The sequence below is a fragment of the Oncorhynchus clarkii genome, chromosome 18 (genome assembly GCF_045791955.1).
Source record: "Oncorhynchus clarkii lewisi isolate Uvic-CL-2024 chromosome 18, UVic_Ocla_1.0, whole genome shotgun sequence".
NCBI lineage: Eukaryota > Metazoa > Chordata > Actinopteri > Salmoniformes > Salmonidae > Oncorhynchus > Oncorhynchus clarkii.
The window spans coordinates 50,290,067-50,311,762 of NC_092164.1; the positions used below are offsets into that span (position 1 = coordinate 50,290,067).

The 21,696-nt window shown below is 43.2% G+C and overlaps 1 protein-coding gene across 2 annotated transcripts in view; it reads left to right on the forward strand.

Annotated features, from left to right (window-relative positions):
- The first annotated feature begins 15,521 nt into the window (after window positions 1–15,521).
- The window catches only part of LOC139373627 (growth factor receptor-bound protein 10-like), a 55,508-nt gene continuing 49,333 nt past the window's right edge, over window positions 15,522–21,696 (forward strand). The window contains exons 1-2 of one of the 2 annotated variants that reach the window (XM_071114350.1): window positions 15,522–15,770; window positions 19,291–19,405. In XM_071114350.1, coding sequence (XP_070970451.1) covers window positions 19,355–19,405 — 51 coding nt within the window. In that variant the 5' untranslated portion in view covers window positions 15,522–15,770; window positions 19,291–19,354. Of the gene's footprint in view, window positions 15,771–17,928; window positions 17,950–19,290; window positions 19,406–21,696 lie in introns of those variants that run through there. The other variant, XM_071114351.1, reaches the window with a different exon arrangement.

The window sequence follows — 21,696 nt, forward strand, 5'->3', positions numbered from 1 at the left end:
GTCAAGAACCATATCACCTCGACCCTACTTGACACCCCAGGGAAACTACCTGCCCTCCAGGATACCTACACCACCCGATGTCACAGGAAGGCCATAAAGTTCATCAAGGACAACAACCACCCGAGCCACTGACTGTTCACCCCGCTATCATCCAGAAGGCGAGGTCAGTACAGGTGCATCAAAGCAGGGGCCGAGAGACTGAAAAACAGCTTCTATCTCAAATCAATCAGACTGTTAATCAGCAATCGCTAACATTGAGTGGCTGCTGCCAACATACTGACTCATCTCTAGCCACTTTAATAATTAAAATTGGAAGTAATAAATGTATCGCTAGCCACTTTAAACAATGCCACTTTATATAATATTTACATACCCTACATTACTCATCTAATATGTATATACTGTACTCTATACCATCTACTGCATCTTGCCTATGCCGTTCGGCCATCGCTCATCCATATATTTTTATGTACATATTCTTATTCCTTCCTTTACACTTGTGTGTATGAGGTAGTTGTTGTGAAATTGTTAGGTTAGATTACTTGTTAGATATTACTGCATGGTCGGAACTAGAAGCACAAGCATTTCCCTACACTCGCATTAACATCTGCTAACCATGTATATGTGACAAATAAAATTTGATTTGATTTGATACGCAGATTAACTAAAAACACTAGCACTGCAAACACTCAGAACAAAGAGAGCAGCTGCAGTGCCTGGACTTTGCAGTCTCCTGCTACAAGTCCCCCTTCCACCTGTTGAGAACAAGTGACAGGCAGAACCTCCCACCCACACAGCAACCACCTACTCTATATTCCACACACCAGAATTCAGTATTTGGGTCTAGGATTGCCATGTGAGTGTACAAACAAATCTGTGAAAATGATTTAATGGCACAACTGTAAAAAAATTGGGGAAGTTTATGTATAAAAAATCTTAAAATTACTGCCAGGTTGGCTTTCACAGCTGTTTCATAAGGTGTTCATTATTGTAAGGTATCCTTTGATGGTATTTATTTGTTGCACATTATTCATTGTTGTGTCCTAGGACCAACAATAGATACATATAACAGTAGATTCAACCACAAGGGTGTACTAATGAGCTATGCGAAATGATATTTCAGTGTAGATAAGCGAAGGGCAGGTGAAAATAAAAACATGGCAGCCAGACAAGCCAGCGTATGAATCAAATGGATTTGCATATGAATGGAGTGGAAATTAGCTGACTTTGTCATCTCTAAGGTAAGTAACTTTAATGTGTCAAGCAGATTACACGTTTTCTTTGCCATTTCTGAAACGTAGCAACATGTAAGACATGGATTTCATGTTGTCATGTTAACAAGGTACCCAAAAGTAGTTTGAAGTAATGTTTTCATTTTATTAACTAAACAAAACTTGTTAAAACAGCGACATTCTCACAGAAATTTGCATAGCGAAATTTGCATAGCGATGATGAAAATAATGTAATTTAGGCTGTAATAATCTCCAAAATTCGAATCATTAGGTCATCACACCATTCATATAGCAACAGACGCTAATAGTTTATTGAAAACCATTATGATGCAGGGGGGACACTTTTTGGCTGGGGTACATTATTTGGCATGACAGGCCACCTCGAGGTCAGGGGCCCTGGGCACGAGCCCTGCATGCCCGGTCAGTATTCAGTCATGATTACTACAAGTTAAGATAACTGACTAGACTACCTTACCAAACTAAAAATTGTTATCTGACATGGTTTATTGAGTTTATTTATTTAACTAGGCAAGTCAGTTAAGAACAAATTCTTATTTACAATGACGGCCTAACCCGGACGATGCTGGGCCAATTGTGCGCCACCCTATGGGACTCCCAATCACAGCCGGTTGTGATACAGCCTGGAATTGAACCAGGGTCTGTAGTAATGCCTCGAGTACTGAGATGCAGTGCCTTAGATTGCTGTGCCACTCTAGAGCTTGCACCTTGTGTATTCCACTATTCAAACTCTCAACAGTAAGTTGAGACCCCAACTGAATTTCTAAGTGAACGCTTATGTCGCTAATGCCTGGAGCCGGTCCTGGTCATTGTAACATGTTTAGTAACATTCACTGAGACATGAAGACTTGCATTTGCTCCAAAAGCTAATGCCTAGGGTATTGTGGTGTGCAGGACTAACCCAGTCAATAACACAAGCTATCATTGGGCTCACTCCCACCAGATTCTTGTGTTATGAATGCGCTATGTATACCCCCTTCATATAAAGTGTTACCTTTAAGGTCGTGATTCACTAAACCAGATTTAGGCCCCCGCCATCAGGGACTATGAACCCACCTCATTGAGGTGTACTACTATTGATACTTCATTTATAAGCTTCAATGCTATACAACACTCCTTCCTTAGCCTCCAACTGCTCTTAAATGTAAGTAAAACTAAGTGCATGCTCTTCAACCGATCGCTGCCCGCTCCTGCCCGCCCGTCTAGCATCACTACTCTGGACGGTTCTGACTTAGAATATATACAAATACCTAGGTGTCTGGTTAGACTGTAAACTCTCCTTCCGAAATCACATTAAGCATCTCCAATCCAAAATGAAATCTAGAATCGGCTTCCTATTTTGCAACAAAGCATCCTTCACTCATGCTGCCAAACATACCCTTGTAAAACTGACTATCCTACCCTTGACTTTGGCGATGTCATTTACAAAATAGGCTCCAACACTGTACTCAGCAAATTGGATGCAGTCTATCACAGTGCCATCCTTTTTGTCACCAAAGCCTCATATACTACTCACTCATACTCCTCATATACTATGCCCTCGTTGGCTGGCCCTCGCTTCATATTTGTCGCCAAACCCACTGGCTCCAGGTAATCTATAAATCTTTGCTAGGTAAAACCCCACCTTATCTCAGCTCACTGGTCACCATAGCAGCACGCGTTCCAGCAGTTATATTTCACTGGTCACCCCCAAAGCCAATTTCGCATTTTCTTCCAATTCTCTGCTGCCAATGACTGGAACGAACTGCAAAAATCACTGAAGCTGGAGACTCATATCTCCCTCATATCTCCCTCACCATTTCACCTGTACATAGCCCATCTGTAAATAGCCCACCCAACTACCTCATCCCCATATTGTTATTTTTTATTTTTTATCCTTTGCACCCCAGTAGCTCTACTTGCACATTTATCTTCTGCACATCTATCACTCCAGTGTTTAATTGCTAAATTGTAATTATTTCACCATTATAGTCTATTTATTGCCTTACCTCCCTAATCTTACTTCATTTGCACACACTGTATATAGACTTTTCTATTGTGTTATTGACTGTACGTTTGTTTATTCCATGTGTAACTCTGTGTTTTTTGTGTCGCACTGCTTTGCTTTATCTTGGCCAGGTCGCAGTTGTGAATGAGAACTTGTTCTCAACTGGCCTACCTGGTTAAATAAAGGGGAAATAAAAAATGTCAAAAATAAATGATATCACCTGCGTGTGACAATGTCTCACAGTACACCTGGTACGCGGAAGTTATGAAAGACGTCTTTGGCAATGCCAACTGGTATGGATGGAAATGTATTGTCTAGGCTTGCCTAGAACATAAATGACTCTCTGTCAGATAACATAGAGAATTGTGAGTTATTGTCTATAGGTATGTTTCCATCAGGCCTGTCCTGACGTTGAATGGAAGCCTGGCTATTGAAATTCTTTGCAGGGTGCATCCTCAGGTCAGGAAAAAAACTATTTAGAATGAGGAAATACTGAGATTATGGGTATAAATGACTGTCTATTTGTTCAATACAGTTGACACTGGTAGGTTGTGTCAACTCAATACAGAGAAAGCAGCTGAAACATGCGTTAATGAAATAAGTGAATGAGAAACATAAACGTGTGTCAGGCTGAACAACGCCATTTCCCTGTGACTGTATTGCCTCTTGTGCATTACTGTATTGCCTCTTGTGCCTTATATGTCAGACGTGGTTCTCGAAAATTGTGGGTCAGCGAATTCGACGAAAGATTGTGGATTAATCAAAGATGTCACACTAAGGCCGTTTACCATTGAAACATTTTTAAATTTCCGGTCTACTTAAGGGGTAGCTCTCTCATAGACACGAATGGGATAGCAGCTGTGTCTGGTCTACTTAGTTTATTGACTCTATATGAACCATAAAAAAATGAGGGAGAGGGATGTCTCGCTTCCTCTTTCGTCTCTGATTCTACAAGGTGAAAAGCTGAAATGAGTATGACATCCTGGCATTTAAAGCATACTAAATGTTAGATATTATTCACATGGCCTACTATAAATCTTGTTTTTTGGGAATACCCTAAATGCCTAGGCTTCTATTTAGAATGTAAGCACAGGTGTTCGGACATGGCTGTCCCAGGCTACTATTACTCATAATGAATTAGTATGTGATCTCTTCACCTGAGTCAGGCCCAGGACTGTTGATGCTGTTCAGTTTGAGTGTAGGTCTGAATAAGTTGTTCTTTTCATTGTAAATAAAGAATTTGATCTGAATCTGCTGCATTGCCCTTACGGCTGCTACAAGGTCCTATTCTACAACAGGCGGGGGACTTTCAGAGACTAGTGCATCCTGACTGATAATCACTCAATCATATCAACACCATACGTATTTCACATTTTTGACCTTCTGTAACATTGCCCCCTTGTGAAAAACTGATTGAACTTCAACCTTGTCTGGTGATTCGGGCCCCTATCCACAAAGCATATCAGAGTGCTGATCTAAGATCACTTTTTCCTATTAGATAATAATGACTAAGATTATATGGATCCTAGATCAGCATTCCTACTCAGAGATGCTTTGTGGATACGTGCCCAGTTCATCACCCCAGTCCCTTCACATGGCCATTAGACCACCAGGTGGCGGTGTCACTCCAGGCAATATCCCCTGCAGAATAATGCTCAAACCCTACACGAAGACTGAATTTGTGTGGGCGGGTATGTTTAAAAAATACATATATTTAACATTTTTATTTAACCTTTATTTAACTAGGGAAGTCAGTTCAGAACCATTTTTATTTGCAATGACGGCCTACCTAGTGTGTGTGTGTGTGTGTGGGGGGGGGGGGGGGGGGGGGGGGGGGGGGGTTGCAAAGGCTGCGCTGTCCCACAGTGTGTTTCTGTGAAGGGAGAAAAACAACAAACGTCACCTCTGTTCTGTCCTGGGGTGTTATCTCCCCCCTCTGACAGACTCCCCACCGCCCAACAAAGACAGGAAGCTCCATGTCTCCCACTTCCTGAAAGGATGACTTCCTGTCCTTGCTGGGGAATGTGGGAAAAACAGAGAGAAACAGGAAGTATCGATAAATCAGACCTGTAGTAGATGCTTATTGTTGCTGATTTCCCCTCTGCCACTCTACTGTAAGAAGTGATGTGCCCAGCCAGCCACCACTTGATAGAGAGATTGGAGAGGTGAGCGGGTTGTTGGTGGAGAGTGCGTGTGTGTGCGCACGTGTGTGTGTGTAGGCATGTGTGTGTGTTTGTGTTATCACTGTGAATCAGAGGGCTTGATACACCACAAAAAGCCAAGCACTTAGAAGAAGCACTACAGTGTGATGTGGTGACTGATGCTTAAAGTGGTTTATTTTGGGGGTGCTGCATGGCTGCGTCATTCAGGGTCGTCCTGTCTGTCTTTATCTTCCTTCCTTCCTGTCTCCCTCCTGCCTCTCCATCAACATGTTTGTGTTCAGGGTCGCATCCCAAATGGCACCCTATTCGCTATTTAGTGGACTACTTTTGACCAAGGATAGGGCTCTGGTCAAAAGTAGTGCACTAAATAGGGAGTAGGGTGCCATTTGAGATGCAGTCCAGGCCTAGTTGCGACTGTTACCAACCAGGAAATCCTGTGTGACCTCTCACCCCGTTCTCCCACGAAAACACGGACTGCCTGTCAGTGACGTTCAGGAGGTGGAATGTTCATCTGTGTTGTTGAACTCCTTACGTAATGTACCTCGGCTGCTAATCAGTGTTTGAACAGGCCATTGGAGGAGGTGGTGGTGGTGGAGGTAGTAGAAACATCAGCAGGACTTAGCCAGGGTATTGATGGAATGGAAGCCCTGTGACACAATTCAATACATCAACAGACAGTAACATACAGTGCACACACCCGTTCCATCCCATTCAAGCACGCATGCACGTACACACACATGCGCACACACATGCACACACTGAAGCACAAGATGGCGCAGACAGAGTGACTTTTATTGTGTTTATCTTTACTTTTTCTGTACAAAAAGGTCACACTATTATCATATATTATGACCGCCAAGCACTTCTGGACATCAGATCCACAGTTACTAACCTCGATTTCAACATCAAACACGACTTCAACTCCAACTCAGCTGTTCCACTGTTCATATGGGCCCTATTCATTCGTTCCATGGGATACCAAAACGCTGCAGGCGTGTGAGACGAGGTGGAGTCCTGGTGAAATTGAGGCGAAGAGAAAACTGAGAAGGTGCTCCCCTCCGTTCCTTTGGCAAATGTCCAGTCACTCAAGAATAAGATGGATGAGCTTCATTTGAAAGTCTCCTATCATCGAAAGTTGAAAAGCTGTAATATTTTGTCTTACTGAAACGTGTCTGGATTATGACGCTCTATGCATGTAGTACTCTGTGGTTTCTCCATGCAGCAGCAGGGTCAGACGACGGCTTTGGGTAAGTTTAGTATTTTGATAAAAAGCAACTTGTGTGAAAGAAATCTCAAGCTTTTGCTCACCTGATACAGAATACCTCATGGTAAGCTGCAGACCCTTTAATCTACCAAGAGAGTTAAAACCATCCTACCTCACTTCTAGCAACACATCTCCTGCCCCACTAGGGGCCCTAAAACTCTTATTATTATTATTCTACACACAGAAACGCATACAAAGCCCCCCCTCATTCTCAAATCTATTATCCTACACACAGAAACGCATACAAAGCCCTCCCTCATTCTCAAATTTATTATTCTACACACAGAAAACATACAAAGCCCTCCCTCATTCTCAAATCTTGCGCAGACCAGCTGGCAAGTGTCTTCACAGACATTTTCAATCTCTCCTTGTCTCAGTCAGTAATCCCAACATGTTTCAAGCTGACCACCATTGTCCCTGTTCCCAAGAGCTCCAAGGCAACCTGCCTTAATAATGACTACCACTCACATCTGTAATTATGAAGTGCTTTGCAAGGCTTGTCATGACACACATTAACACCATCATCCCAGACACGCCAGACCCCCTCCACTGCACCAACACCATCCTCAAGTTTGCTGAAGACACGACAGTGGTAGGCCTGATCACCGACGGCAATGAGTCAGCCTACAGGGAGCAGGTCAACAACCTCTCCCTTAATGCCAGTAAGACCAAGGAGCTGATCGTGGACTATAGAAAAAAGATGGGAGAGCAGTTCCTTGGCGTCCACATCACTAAGGACTTAACATGGTCCACACTCACCCACACAGTTGTGCAGAGGGCCCAGCAGCACCTCTTCCCTCTCAAGAGGCTGAAAACATTTTGCGTGGGCAATCGGATCCTCAATAAGTTCTACAGCTGCACCACCGAGAGCATCTTGACTGTCTGCATCACTGCTTGGTATGGCAAATGCACCTCCCTTGACCGCAAAGTGCTACAAAGGGTGGTGCGGACAGCCCAGTACCTCATGGGGCCGAGCTCCCAGCCATCCAAGACCTCAATAACAAGTGGTGCCAGAGGTGTCTGTGAACACTCATATATACACAACATAATGCATCTGAATAGCACATTCACGCAAGCACACACGCACACACAGACTGTGACAGACAGACAGTACCTCCAGCACACTCCCTTACCTCATATGCCTCCTACCCCAGCCCCTGATAGGTTCCCCTGCTTTTTCTGTATCGTTCACAGGATGTTTTCTCTTCACTGATTGGGCCACAATGTCTTCCCTGTTTCTATTGGCCTTTGGCCAGAGTCCCGGTCTATGGCTACGAGATAAGAAAATCAGGGTGGCCTTGTCAATCCTGGGGTTATCAGGACTACTGTTTATTCAACTCTAACTTCAGCTGCCACTCAAACCTTGCTAACTCTTTCTGTTTGTGTGTGTGTGTGTGTGTGTGTGTGTGTGTGTGTGTGTGTGTGTGTGTGTGTGTGTGTGTGTGTGTGTGTGTGTGTGTGTGTGTGTGTGTGCATGCATGTGTGCTTGCTTACATATATGTGTGTGTGTGTCACTCTACCCTGCCCTTGTTGTTACTATAGGAAACAAACCATCACACTGCAGTGTATCACAGGGTGGACCAGGCTATCAGGCGCTGGGCTCACTCTTGCATACTACACTCCAATGAGAACAGTCATACTTCCCCCCTGTTTCTTTCTTTTTTTCTTTCTTGGCATGCTCAGAACAGATGTGTCAGCGTCTGGACCACTGCTAACTGCTCAGCCCCCCGTTCCCCATTCCCCTTATACTATTCTCTCTCCCTCCCTCCTCCTCTCCCTCATTCCTTTTGTTCTAGTTGTTCTGAGAAAGGATATGTTTGATGTTTTAAACGGAATGTTCCACAGCTCCTCAGTGGGGGTGTAGGGGTGAGTTTAAGAGGTTGCAGCGATGCTCTTGTCATGGACATTAGCGTGTTCATGGAAAGCTGAGCCTTTCAGTGGACAGTCTGATATGGAAAGGTACTGTACTGGGATATGCTGGGAGGTGTGTTTGTGTGTGTGTCCTGATAGCACAGCACATAAGGCAGACAGAGAAAACTCGACACAGGTTATCAACTGATGGGATAGGAAAACAGCATATCCTCTGGAAGCTATACACTCTTAGAAAAAAGTGCTCCAAAATCATTCTTTGGTTGTCCCCAAAGGAACCCTTTGAAGAACCCTTTGGTTCCGTGTAGAACTATTTTGGGTTCAATGCAGAACCCTCTGTGGAAAGGTTCTATCTGGAACCTAAAAGGGTTCTTCAAAGGGTTCTCCTACGGGGACAGCCAAATAACCGTTTTAGGATCTAAAAAAGGTGCTAAGTGTAGGGAGGGAGAGAAGGAGGGAGAGACAGAGGGAGGCAGGGAGGGAAGGAGTTTGGGGGAGGGTGAAAGAAAGAAAGAGGGAAGGAGAAGGAAGTTATACTTCTAGTATCATGCTATCCATCCCTGCCACAGCAGACCCGGGATTCAAACCAATTTAAAACTAGACTAGACTTGCTCAGTGTAACAACCGGCCGTGACCGGGAGTCTCATAGGGTGATGCACAATTGGCCCAGCATCGTCTGTGTTAGGGTTTGGCCGGTGGGGCTTTATTTGGCTCATCGTGCTACAGCGTCTCCTTGTGGCAGGCCGGGCACCTGCAGGCTGACTCAGCCGTCAGTTGAATGTATTTCCTTCGACAAATTGGTGCAGATGGCTTCCGGGTTAAGCAGGCGGGTATTAAGAAGCGTGGTTTAGCGGGTCATGTTTCAAACTCTCTTAACATACTGTATCATAACTCAAATCTAAGGGAAATATTGCTACATGTAATTGGGTTTTTGGTTTTAAGTTTAAGTTTTAGTAAACAAAGAATGGGTAGCGTCAAAACATGTGTAAAAAAGTCATGTTGATCTCAGGGAACAGACATGATAGCAATTAAGTACTCTTTGCATGTGCTTATAGTCATGGATTGCATTTGCTCCATTCATTGTAAAAATGTTAGTCTGGCTTGATGGTGCACATATTGACTTGTTGCTCTGTTGACTAGGGCGGTTGCCTTTGAGATGTGTGTCGTGCAGAAAGTAGATAGACAGTTTGAAGCAGAATAGAATGCATTTCATTACATCTAGACTAACTTACTGTAAGCTACCTATACACTCTGTATCGGCAGTTTGGTATTCATCATTTGTTTCACATGACGTGAATATGCTTGTTTTCAATCCTAACAAAGCTGTAAGATTCCATCGCCTTTCTCTTGGTGAAAACCCATCTGCATCCAGTGTGTTTCACACATTCCAGTTAATTCCGTCTGTCCAGTCGAGGCTATATCTAATTCCTCCACTGATTATTGCTCAATGTATTTTAAGGAGTTGCTGGAAAAAGAGAGGACTTGCAGGTTCAGGAAAAGGAAATGGAAAAAAAAGGAGAAAGCAATCCTTTATAATTCTGTTGAAAGGAGAATGATGTTCTTGTGTTTCTTAGTATTCTATTCCAGTAGTGGCGTATTCCTTGTGCCAGATGGGAGGCTGGTGTTCCAACTCAAACATCTACAGCGGTCTACAGCGCCTCTACACCAGACTCTGGGAGATGGAACACAGGCCAGTTTAGCCTTTTAGAACATAATGAGTAAGATTACATGGTCTAGGTCCCAAATGGCACCCTATACCCTATGTAATGCACTGCTTTTGACCCTATGGGCCCTGGTTAAAAGAAGTGCACTAAGTAGGAAATAGAGTGCCATTTATGACACAACCACGGACAGGGGTAACCTCGTCCTCAGGCTAAATCCTACCACATAATACAGAAGGCTAGACAAAGGGGTATACAGCTGGTGGACGAGACTTTAGAGATAGGGGAAACCGGATCCATGATCAGCAATCCTACTCTAAGACAGTGGAAGGTGGATTGTGTGTGTGTGTGTGTGTGTGTGTGTGTGTGTGTGTGTGTGTGTGTGTGTGTGTGTGTGTGTGTGTGTGTGTGTGTGTGTGTGTGTGTGTGTGTGTGTGTGTGTGTGTGTGTGTGTGTGTGTGTGCGGGCATGATGTAGCAGACCTGTTAACAACCAGCCAAAAAAGGATGGATTTGGAGCATGTGTGTAAAGTTCATTGCCGATTAGAACAAAAAAATTACAAATCTGACTCCCAAATCTGTGTGTTCAGGGGTTTATTATGTTGATACAGTACCTCAGTACAACCAAATCCATGTTAAACCAATGACTGAATCTCCTCACACAAAAACAAGATTAGGCCATTTTCTCTTGCTAATTTAGGCCACAGAGATTACCAGATGATTTATACAATGATGCATGGTTACATTCGCTTTTCAGAAATGTCACGCCCTGGTCTAAGTATTTTGTGTTTTTCTTCATGTATTGGGTCAGGCCAGGGTGTGGCATGGGGTTTTTGTATTGTGGTGTGTTTTGTCTTGGGGGTTTTGGTGTGTATGTATTGGGATTGTAGCTAGTGGGGTTCTCTAGCAAAGTCTATGGCTGTCTGGAGTGGTTCTCAATCAGAGGCAGGTGTTTATCGTTGTCTCTGATTGGGAACCATATTTAGGCAGCCATATTCTTTGAGTTTGTCGTGGGTGATTGTCCTATGTGTCGTTATTCCTGTCCTTAGAGTCCTAATGTCCTTGTTCTGTGTTAGTTTACACAAGTATAGGCTGTTTCGGTTTTCGTTACGTTTATTGTTTTTGTTGTGTTTAGTGTGTTTTTTCATTAAACATGAATCGCAATCGACACGCTGCATTTTGGTCCGACTCTCCTTCTCACCAAGAAAACCGTTACAAGAAAACAATAACCATAAGTAGTAGATCACTACAGTTCTCAGAGGGTTAAGCCTCCACTTTAAAAGTTCAATGCAGCCATTTTTATCTAAATATCAAATCATTTCAGAGTAAAAAGAAAGTACCTTACTATGATTGTTTTCAATTAAAATGGTTAAAAAGAAACAAGAAAAACTTTTAAAAATGCAATTTATCAAGCAAGGATTTTACTAGGACTAGGAGTGGTCTGGGAGAGGGGCCTAATTGAAGGAGCCTAATAGGAGGGATGTGTAACCAACATTTCCTCTTCTCCCACCCCTTCTAATGTGACTAGCCCTGATGCTCCTCCCTCTTTTTCCCCTGCCCCGCTACAAAGTTTCTCCCTGCAGGCAGTCACTGAGTCCGATGTGCTAAAGGAGCTCCTTAATCTTAACCCCCAAAAAACATCTGGGTCAGATGGTTTTGACCCTTTCTTCTTTAAGGTTTCTGCCCCTATCATTGCCAAACCTATCTCTGACCTTTTTAACATGTCTCTCCTCTGCTGAGGTTCCTATTGCTTGGAAGGCAGCCACGGTGCATCCTTTGTTTAAAGGGGAGCTCAAGCTGATCCTAACTGTTATAGCCTAATTTATATTTTTCCCTGTTTATCAAAAGTGTTGGGAAAACTTGTCAATAATACAGTGACTGGCTTTCTTGATTTTTATAGTATTCTCTCTGGTACGCAATCTGCTTTCCGCTCAGATTATGGATGTGTCACTGCAACCTTAAAGGTCCTAAATGATGTCCCCATTTCCCTTAATTCTAAGCAATGTTGTTCTGCTCTTTTTATTGACTTGGCCAAAGCTTTTGAGAGAGTATGGCTAGAGTATGGCTAGACGGTACACTGTCCTTCTCTCAGCACATATCAAAGCTGCAGGCTAAGGTTAAATCTAGACTTGGTTTCCTCTATCGTAATCGCTCCTCTTTCACCTCTTTCACCCCAGCTGCCAAACTAACCCTGATTCAGATGACCATCCTACACATGCACATCCCTGGGTTGCTCCTCTTTTCAGTTCGCTGCAGCAAGAGACTGGAACGAGCTGCAAAAAACACTCAAACTGGACAGTTTTATCTCCATCTCTTCATTCAAAGACTCAATCATGGACACCCTTACTGACAGCTGTGGCTGCTTCGCCCTAATGTATTGTTGTCTTTGCCCAATACTGTTTGTACCATGTTTTGTGGTGCTACCATGTTGTGCTGCTGCCATGTTGTGTTGCTTCCATGTTGATGTCATGTTGTGTTGCTACTAATCTGTGTTGTCATGTGATGCTGCCATGCTATGTTGTTGTCTTAGGTCTTTCTTTACGTAGTGTTGTGGTGTCTCTCTTGTCGTGATGTGTGTTTTGTCCTATATTGTTTTTTGTTTTTTTTAATCCCAGCCCCTGTCCCCACAGGAGGCCTTTTGGTAGGCCATCATGGTAAATATGAATTTGTTGTTAACTGACTTGCCTAGTTAAAAGGTTATATATATATATATATATATATATATATATTTTATATATTGGCAGAGGAGGGCATACCCTCAGGTGGTCCAAAAACCCCACCCAGCCAAACAAGCTGACATTTCAGGCTGTCTTTTCAAACAAGTCTTAAACTAAAAGTGCATTATCAGAATTTTCCCAATTTCACAGTATTGTTCCAACCTCATAGTGTGGAAATACACTGGGGCAAAAAAGTATTTAGTCAGTCACCAATTGTGCAAGTTCTCCCACTTAAAAAGATGAGAGAGGCCTGTGATTTTCATCATAGGTACACTTCAACTATGACAGACAAAATGAGAAAAAAATCCAGAAAATCACATTGTAGGATTTTTAATGAATTTATTTGCAAATTATGGTGGAAAATAAGTATTTGGTCACCTACAAACAAGCAATTCTTCTGGCTCTCACAGACCTGTAACTTCTTCTTTAAAAGGCTCCTCTGTCCCCCACTCGTTACCTGTATTAATGGCACCTGTTTGAACTTGTTATCAGTATAAAAGACACCTGTCCACAACCTCAAACAGTCACACTCCAAACTTCACTATGGCCAAGACCAAAGAGCTGTCAAAGGACACCAGAAACAAAATTATAGACCTGCACCAGGCTGGGAAGACTGAATCTGCAATAGGTAAGCAGCTTGGTTTGAAGAAATCAACTGTGGGAGCAATTATTAGGAAATGGAAGACATACAAGACCACTGATAATCTCCCTCGATCTGGGGCTCCACGCAAGATCTCACCCCGTGGGGTCAAAATGATCACAAGAACGGTGAGCAAAAATCCCAGAACCACACGGGGGGACCTAGTGAATGATCTGCAGAGAGCTGGGACCAAAGTAACAAAGCCTACCATCAGTAACACACTACGCCGCCAGGGACTCAAATCCTGCAGTGCCAGACGTGTCCCCCTGCTTAAGCCAGTACATGTCCAGGCCCCTCTGAAGTTTGGTAGAGAGCATTTGGATGATCCAGATGAAGATTGCGAGAATGTCATATGGTCAGATGAAACCAAAATATAACTTTTTGGTAAAAACTCAACTCGTTGTGTTTGGAGGACAAAGAATGCTGAGTTGCATCCAAAGAACACCATACCTACTGTGAAGCATGGGGGTGGAAACATCATGCTTTGGGGCTGTTTTTCTGCAAAGGGACCAAGACGACTCATCCGTGTAAAGGAAAGAATGAATGTGACCATGTATTTTGAGTGAAAACTTCCTTCCATCAGCAAGGACATTGAAGATGAAACGTGGCTGGGTCTTTCAGCATGACAATGATCCGAAACACACCGCCCGGGTAACAAAGAAGTGGCTTCGTAAGAAGCATTTCAAGGTCCTGGAGTGGTCTAGCCAGTCTCCAGATCTCAAATCCATAGAAAATCTTTGGAGGGAGTTGAAAGTCCGTGTTGCCCAGCAACAGCCCCAAAACATCACTGCTCTAGAGGAGATCTGCATGGAGGAATGGGCCAAAATACCAGCAACAGTGTGTGAAAACCTTGTGAAGACTTACAGAAAACGTTTGACCTCTGTCATTGCCAACAAAGGGTATATAACAAAGTATTGAGATAAACTTTTGTTATTGACCAAATACTTATTTTCCACCATAATTTGCAAATAAATTCATTAAAAATCCTACAATGTGATTTTCTGGATTTTTTCTCTCATTTTGTCTGTCATAGTTGAAGTGTACCTATGATGCAAATTACAGGCCTCTCTCATCTTTTTAAGTGGGAGAACTTGCACAATTGGTGGCTGACTAAATACTTTTTTGCCCCACTGTATATATAAAACACAGAAAAATCACGTTTTAGACTGCTCTGCCCCTTTGAAGGCACAGTCTACAATATTGTTTCCTGCTTTTCAACAGTAATTTCAACTAATTAAAGATAAACCTATTGAAAGAGTTTAACTTGGCCTCCCAAGTGGCGCAGCGGTCTAAGTCTCTGCATCGCTCCAGACCCAGGTTCGATTCCAGGCTGTGTCACAACCTATACCTATACAACCTTCTATAACCGGGAGTCCCTTAGGGTGGTGCACAATTGGCCCAGTGTCGTCCGGGTTATGGGAGGATTTGGCCGGGGGGGCTATACTTGGCTAATTGCGCTATAGCAACTCATTGTGGCAGACTGGTTCCCCTGCAGGCTGACTTCGGTAGTCAGTTGAATGGTGTAGTGATGGTGCAGTGATGAGACAAGATCGCAATTGAATATGATGAAAAATGGGGTAAAAAAAATCTAGAAAAGAGTATCACTTATAAATGCCTAATGAGCTTGTCTTAACATACATATCTCAAATCAAAGGAAATGATTGCTACATGTAATTGGGTTTTTGGTCATTTAAGTTTTAGTTAACAAAGCTTCAAATCAAGTTTAAAAAAAGTTATGTTGATCTCAGGGAACAGACATGATAGCATTTAAGTGATCTTTGCATATGCTTATGGTATTGGATTGCATTTGCTCCATTCCTTGTAAAAAATGTTGTTAGTCTGGTTTGATGGTGCATATATTGAAGACGGTGGCTTTATTAACGAAAGGGATTCCCTGTATGGGGAGGAGTCAGCTGCGTATGGAGGCGGTTCAGGGAAGAGTTTTCCTTCTTGTGTGTGTTAAACTTGTGGCAGTCAGCTGTTGGATGTGCAGTGTTAGATGTGTGTGTGTGTGTGTGAGTGGATGAGTGGATGTTGTGTGTGACTGTGTACCCAGCTCAATAGGACAACGTGAGAGATAACTACAGGAGATTTTCCCATTTGTTTGGTCCTTTTATCTAAAGGAATAGCCTACCGACACCGATTGTCACGCGCTCCCCTCTCTTGGCTCCCTGTGTTTCAACTCCCTGCGTTTCTGTGTGCTAGTCCAGCAGGTCTCGAGGTGAGTCGTCCTTTCTGTACCTGATCTAATCCGTTATGTTTCTGTTTGGAGAAGTGCCGCAAAGACCATTTTCTTGGCAAACGTTGTGTTGTTTATGCTTACTTTACATATGTCATGCACTCAAAGAGAGGGGGGATACATTGTAAACATGCCCCCTGACAGCCTGGCCTATAGGACCCACTCACACATACTGTTGAGCAGACTAGTCTACCGGTTTCGTAAAGCAAAACAACAACACACTATGCATCTTTACCTAAATCACAGACTAAATCATAATAATATGTTTTACATTTTATACAGTGTGTAGAGTGGACCTCAAATCATGGTTGTATCAGGCCAGAGTCTGATATTCTGTTAGTTTATGACAGTAAGTAGTTACTTTTGTTTGTCCGCATGGATGACTGTCATAAAGACCATGACTTATTATACATAGACATTACATAATGTAATCTGCACCTTTTATGGTCTCTGCTATCTGACTGGCTAAACTGCTCTGTCAATGAGTCATCTGTCAACCCTCCTCTCTCAGTGCTCTCTCTCTACTAATCAGCTGTGCCTCCAGATATTGAATTGCAGGATCAGGTGTGTTAGTGCAGGGAATTTTGCAGAATCAGCAGAATTTACTTGGGATGGGGGCCTTCTCAATAAAACCGCACACACTAGAGAAGGCTTGTGGGAGGAGCTATACGAGGACCGGCTCATTGTAATGGTTGGAATGGAATAAATGGAACAGAGTCAAGTGTGGTTTCCATATGTTTGTTTGATACCGTTACATTTGTTCCATCCATTACAATGAGCCCATGTTCCAATAGCTCCTCCCACCAGCCTCACACACACACACACACACAGGGCCCTGACATTATTAAGTTGCTCTTTGTTCCAGTCAGCTCTCTGTTCCTCTCTGTATGGCCAGTTAAATAGTTTCTCTCTCTCTCTCTTGCCCCCCTCTTCTGAAACACAAATGTCAGAAAATGTCAAGTGGGTTGTGTTTCAATACATCAACATGGTTATTAAGATGGACATGGCATGTCATTAACACCCATTCCCTGTCCAACTAGATGCCAAATAACATGAAGCTAATTAGTCTCTCTCTCACATGAAGCTAGTTAGTCTCTCTGTGTGTGTCTGAATGAATGAAGGGGTCAGTGAGATAAGACAGGAGAATGGGGTAGCTGTTAATAGCTGGCTTCTATTTTCAGCTTCTCGAGTTAGTGAGTTGGCCCAGTCATGTTTCTCCTAGCGTTAAAGCTCAGACATACAGGTAGAATTGTCAAACGTTTTTTTCTGCCGACAGTACTTAGCACCTCTGAACAGAGTGTCGGCAGTCAATCCCTTTTGTGTTCACACAGCAACGACCTTGGACGTCTCCAGCCACTCAGCCTTGTTAACATACTCCAAACCAGAAGGTGGCAGTAGCGTTGCTTGGCAACACATGTCCATGCGTATTGCTTCCAAGCTATCTGCGCTGATGTTGCTTTTTTGTAGAAAGCCCTTGTTGATACTAGACAGATGCCCACAGCTAAATAACTACTTAGCAAAGTGACAAATAAACAATTATATTCACTTTTCATAATTACATACTGCCAGTGCTAGCCCTTAGCCAAATGTTTAGCTAGCTTGCTGATGCTAGTGTATTCGCTAGCTAGCAGAACATAGCTAGCTAGGTACCTAGCTAGCGAGTTAAGGACACTGCACTAACTTGGCAGTTGTTTCAAGGAAACTATCCATTGTGATTTAATTATATTGTCAGTACTAGCTACAGAGGTTTCCTAACTTGTAGGAAGTATTTAGTGTTGTGTGCATTGCGTCTGTGCAATTAGCTAGCTACCATCCCATATCCTACATTGCATATGAAGTGTGACTGGCTTATCTGTGGATATATGGATGCTGCTCCACGTGGGGGATATTGCTCTTTGATTGGCTCAAAGTCAAGTTGTTGGCCACTGACGAGCATTGCGATTCTACAAATAGAATCGGTAGGTTCGTCGCTACCGGGTCGGCATACAGCAGGTACTGTTTTTGTTCTAGCAAGATGAGGAACGACCTTCCACTGATAAGAACCGGTGAGATTCTCTGTGTTCCATGCTTTACAGTGAGTTAGCCCAGTCAGTGTTTCTCCTAGCGTTACAGTGCTGCGGCAGCCCACCGAAGATTGCCTACTAGCTCCACTCTGTTCAAGGTGAAAATGTTAACTTCCACTTAAATATAATTTTTGCATGCTCTTTGCCATCAGCAGTTGTAACAATAACAAAGCGCTTTTCCCACCCCTGTTTCTGTAAAAAGCTGAGGGATGTTGCTGGAAAAGCGTAACCAGTCTAATTCATAGACAGAGCTAAGGACTGATTGATCATCCATGATATAAAAAGTATAGTTTTAACCATGTTTAAAGTGCTATATAGTGTCAGTTTACATTTATTTGTTTACAAACATGGGTAAAACACGTTTATATTTTGGGTTCTGATGGGGTCTGACAGTTGAACTAAGCTGTGGCATTTTTAAGTTCTATTCTTCAAGAATCAATGGGTACATATCATTCATTTATAAATCCAAAAATGGATGTAGCAACTGCAGATTGCCTCTTTTTTTTTATTTTTTTAAATGGAAGTTAGGATTTGTCCCAGGGGAGAGAAACTGCCCTCTCTCATTGAACCACAAGTTTAAGGTCAACCGCCCTGTGGGCATTGTTAGCAGGAAACAGGATCCCCATTATAGTGAATGAAAAAATATCAATATTTGTGTAAAAAAATAAAAATAATAATCTAAGACAATCATGGTACCAATAATTTTATTCTAATACAGCTAGCTAAGGGCATGTATGTCCTTGAAGCAATTATTTTAAAATCACACACAGAAGATGTTTAGTTGCTAATGGCAACCTGCAGTACCCCAGTCAGCCTTCAACTTGAGTTACACAATGAGAGGGGGCAGCACTGAGCTATCCTGCAACATCACTTCCTGGAGTCCTTAAACTGCACGTCTGCATAAAATGCCATCTTCACCAACCTAATTTGTCTCCAATGTGCTATTGAGTCTTCACATAGGAATAAATGTGTCAAGTGATCGATGGCTTTGTCCATTCCTATACTGTATAGTCATTGATTTGTCCCCAAGCAGGCAAGGTTAGGATAAGCTTCATCATGGTACGGTCAGGAATGTAGCAGTGATTTATCTGGGACCAGTGTGCTTAGTCAATGCATGTAGACCAATTTAGACACTCTAAGACTAGCCCATATTAGATAAGAAAGAAGATTTGAGTACTAGACCTCAAAGCACTTTTTCTTCTGAGCATGCGTTTTAGTTCAGGACTATAGGCTCTCCCTTAGTTTGTCACTCTCACTCTCTTCTTTTTCTTTCTTTCTCTCTCTCTCTGCAAGTGTTAAGTAGTCATGTGATATGGGATAATCCCTTATTTAGTCTGAGGAGTTGTGTTTGAGAAGCATCAGAGCTGTGTGATTTGTGTTATTGTCTATCTCTACAGTTAGGGTTCCTTGTTTGATGGTCCGTTGGTCTCTCTGTGTAGGTATCTGGTCAGTGGAGTGAGAAGTAAATGTGATCTCCAGAACCGGAGCCTGCAGAAGGATAACATGGCCTTAGCCGGGTGTCCAGACTACTTCCTCCTCCAATCTAACTTCCAGGTAAAGACTATACACACACACACACACACACACACACACACACACACACACACGACACCTGTGTCTGTGACAGGGCTGGGTCTCACATGTTTGCATGCCTGCTGTAACCGTGACAATGCTCAGCTGACACACAGACCCATTAGAAGTGGTTATAGAAGCAGTAGTATTTAGGGTTTCTTCAACTGGCATTTCTGAAAAATTTTGGGATAGTTACCCTAGTAGCATTACTATTATTCCACTGTACCAGGTAGCCTAGTGGTTGGAGGCAGGTAGCCTAGTGGTTAGAGGCAGGTAGCCTAGTGGTTAGAGCGTTGGGCCAGTAACCAGCAGGAAGCCTAGTGGTTAGAGGCAGGTAGCCTAGTGGTTAGAGCATTGGGCCAGTAACCAGCAGGTAGCGTAGTGGTTAGAGCATTGTGCCAGTAACCAGCATGTAGCCTAGTGGTTAGAGCATTGGGCCAGTAACCAGCATGTAGCCTAGTGGTTAGAATCCTCGAGCTGACAAGCTAAAAATCAGTCGTTCTGCCCCTGAGCAAGGCAGTTAACCCACTGTTTCCCGGGTGCCAAAGGTTTGGATGTCGACTATGGCAGCCCTCCGCACCTCTCTGATTCAGAGGGGTTGAGTTAAATGCGGAAGACACATTTCAGTTGAATGCATTGTTGTACAATTGACTAGGTATTCCCCCTTTCCCCCTTACTACTGTAGTGAATGAGGCTATTGTGAGTCAAGCAGGCTTTTGTGCTTTAGTCTGAGTCTGAACCGTTGTGTCCTATAGGACTAGACTGGAGGCCCTCAAGGCCTATAAATAGACCAGCAAAACAAACAACTTCACAACATCAGACACACAACATCAGACACACACCACCTTTCCCACCCACCCCAATCAGCATTTGAATTCATTAGGGCTGAAAGCGTGGAATGTTTGTGTGTAAGCTGTCATGCTGTATCATGTTGATGGGCCAACCTTATCCATTATGTAATGCATTGTCTCACACACACACACACACACACACACACCATGCAGCCTCTCAGGGCTGAGACAGTAGGTTGAGTGTGTGTAGATGAGGACGAACCTCTCTTCCACATATTGTACTTACAAAACTCTCTCTGGGTATATTTTGTCCATCTGAGCCATGTTTCAAGACTCTCGGAGCGGAAGAGCTAAGCGCGTGTGTGTGTGTCCAAGCGGGAGACCTGGATGTAAGCCATGGACACATTAGAGGGAGAAACGCTTTGTGTGAGTGTGTAGCAGAGAACCATGCTAGAAGACTTTTCTCTCCAAACTAGGCTTTAGCTCAGCGGGCTAATTCTGTCTTGTGGCACACTGATAACCTGTGTTCAAACTCACTGGTCTCCATATGCATGGATATGGTGTGTACTGTGCAGGCCCGAGTTCTGGCATGCTTGCTAGGATGGTCAGACCTGCTAATTTTTACAACACTAGCTTCTCAAACCTCTCTCTTTCACCACTTTTGTCCTCGATCTGTTCAATACAGTCAGAAAAGACCTTCCGCAAAGTAAGGAAACAAATACCTAAATATGTAAAATTGCCATGGACTGCTGCCATGGACCTGTGTGTCTGTGTGAAAGGTCAGTATGGTTGTGGTTATAGGACCGTTCTGGTGTGTGTGTCAAGTTTGTGTATGACGTGCATATTATATGTGTGTTTGTGTTGTGTAGTTCTGGTTTCCACAGACGTATGTATGCAGCAGAGCTGTCCCTGGAAAATCCTTGGCTGCTTCTCGGAGCTGTAAATCTCTCTGGGCGTTTATGGATGTTTTCAGAGGGGAGTGGTGTGTGTGTGTGTGTGTGTGTGTGCCGTACCCCTGGCAGCGGGCAGTTCCTGGAAACTGTACTTCCGTGTTCTCCACTTTCCTGGAAAATTGAAAATGTTTTCCTTTTTTTATTTTTTATTCTCCTCAGCAGTGCTCCTTATCTGAGGCTGCTGTGTGTGTGTGTGTGTGTGAAGAACAGTTTGTGCATCTGTGTGTGCAGGCACATGCAAACGTTTGTGTGCGTTTGTATATATTGGCTGGATGACAGATTCATATCCGTGCAGACAAAGCTCTCCCAGACGTGTTCCAAACGGTTCTCTTTCTCAAATGACACCTTAATCCCTACCACTACTTTGACCAGGGCCCTATGGGTACCTATGTGCCATTCGCATAAAAAAACAATACAATGCTAAGGGAATATGCATGTTTCCCTGCAGTGTATACTACCATTCAAAAGTTTGGGGTCACTTAATGTCCTTGTTTTTGAAAGAAAAGCACTTTCTTTTTTTGGTCCATTT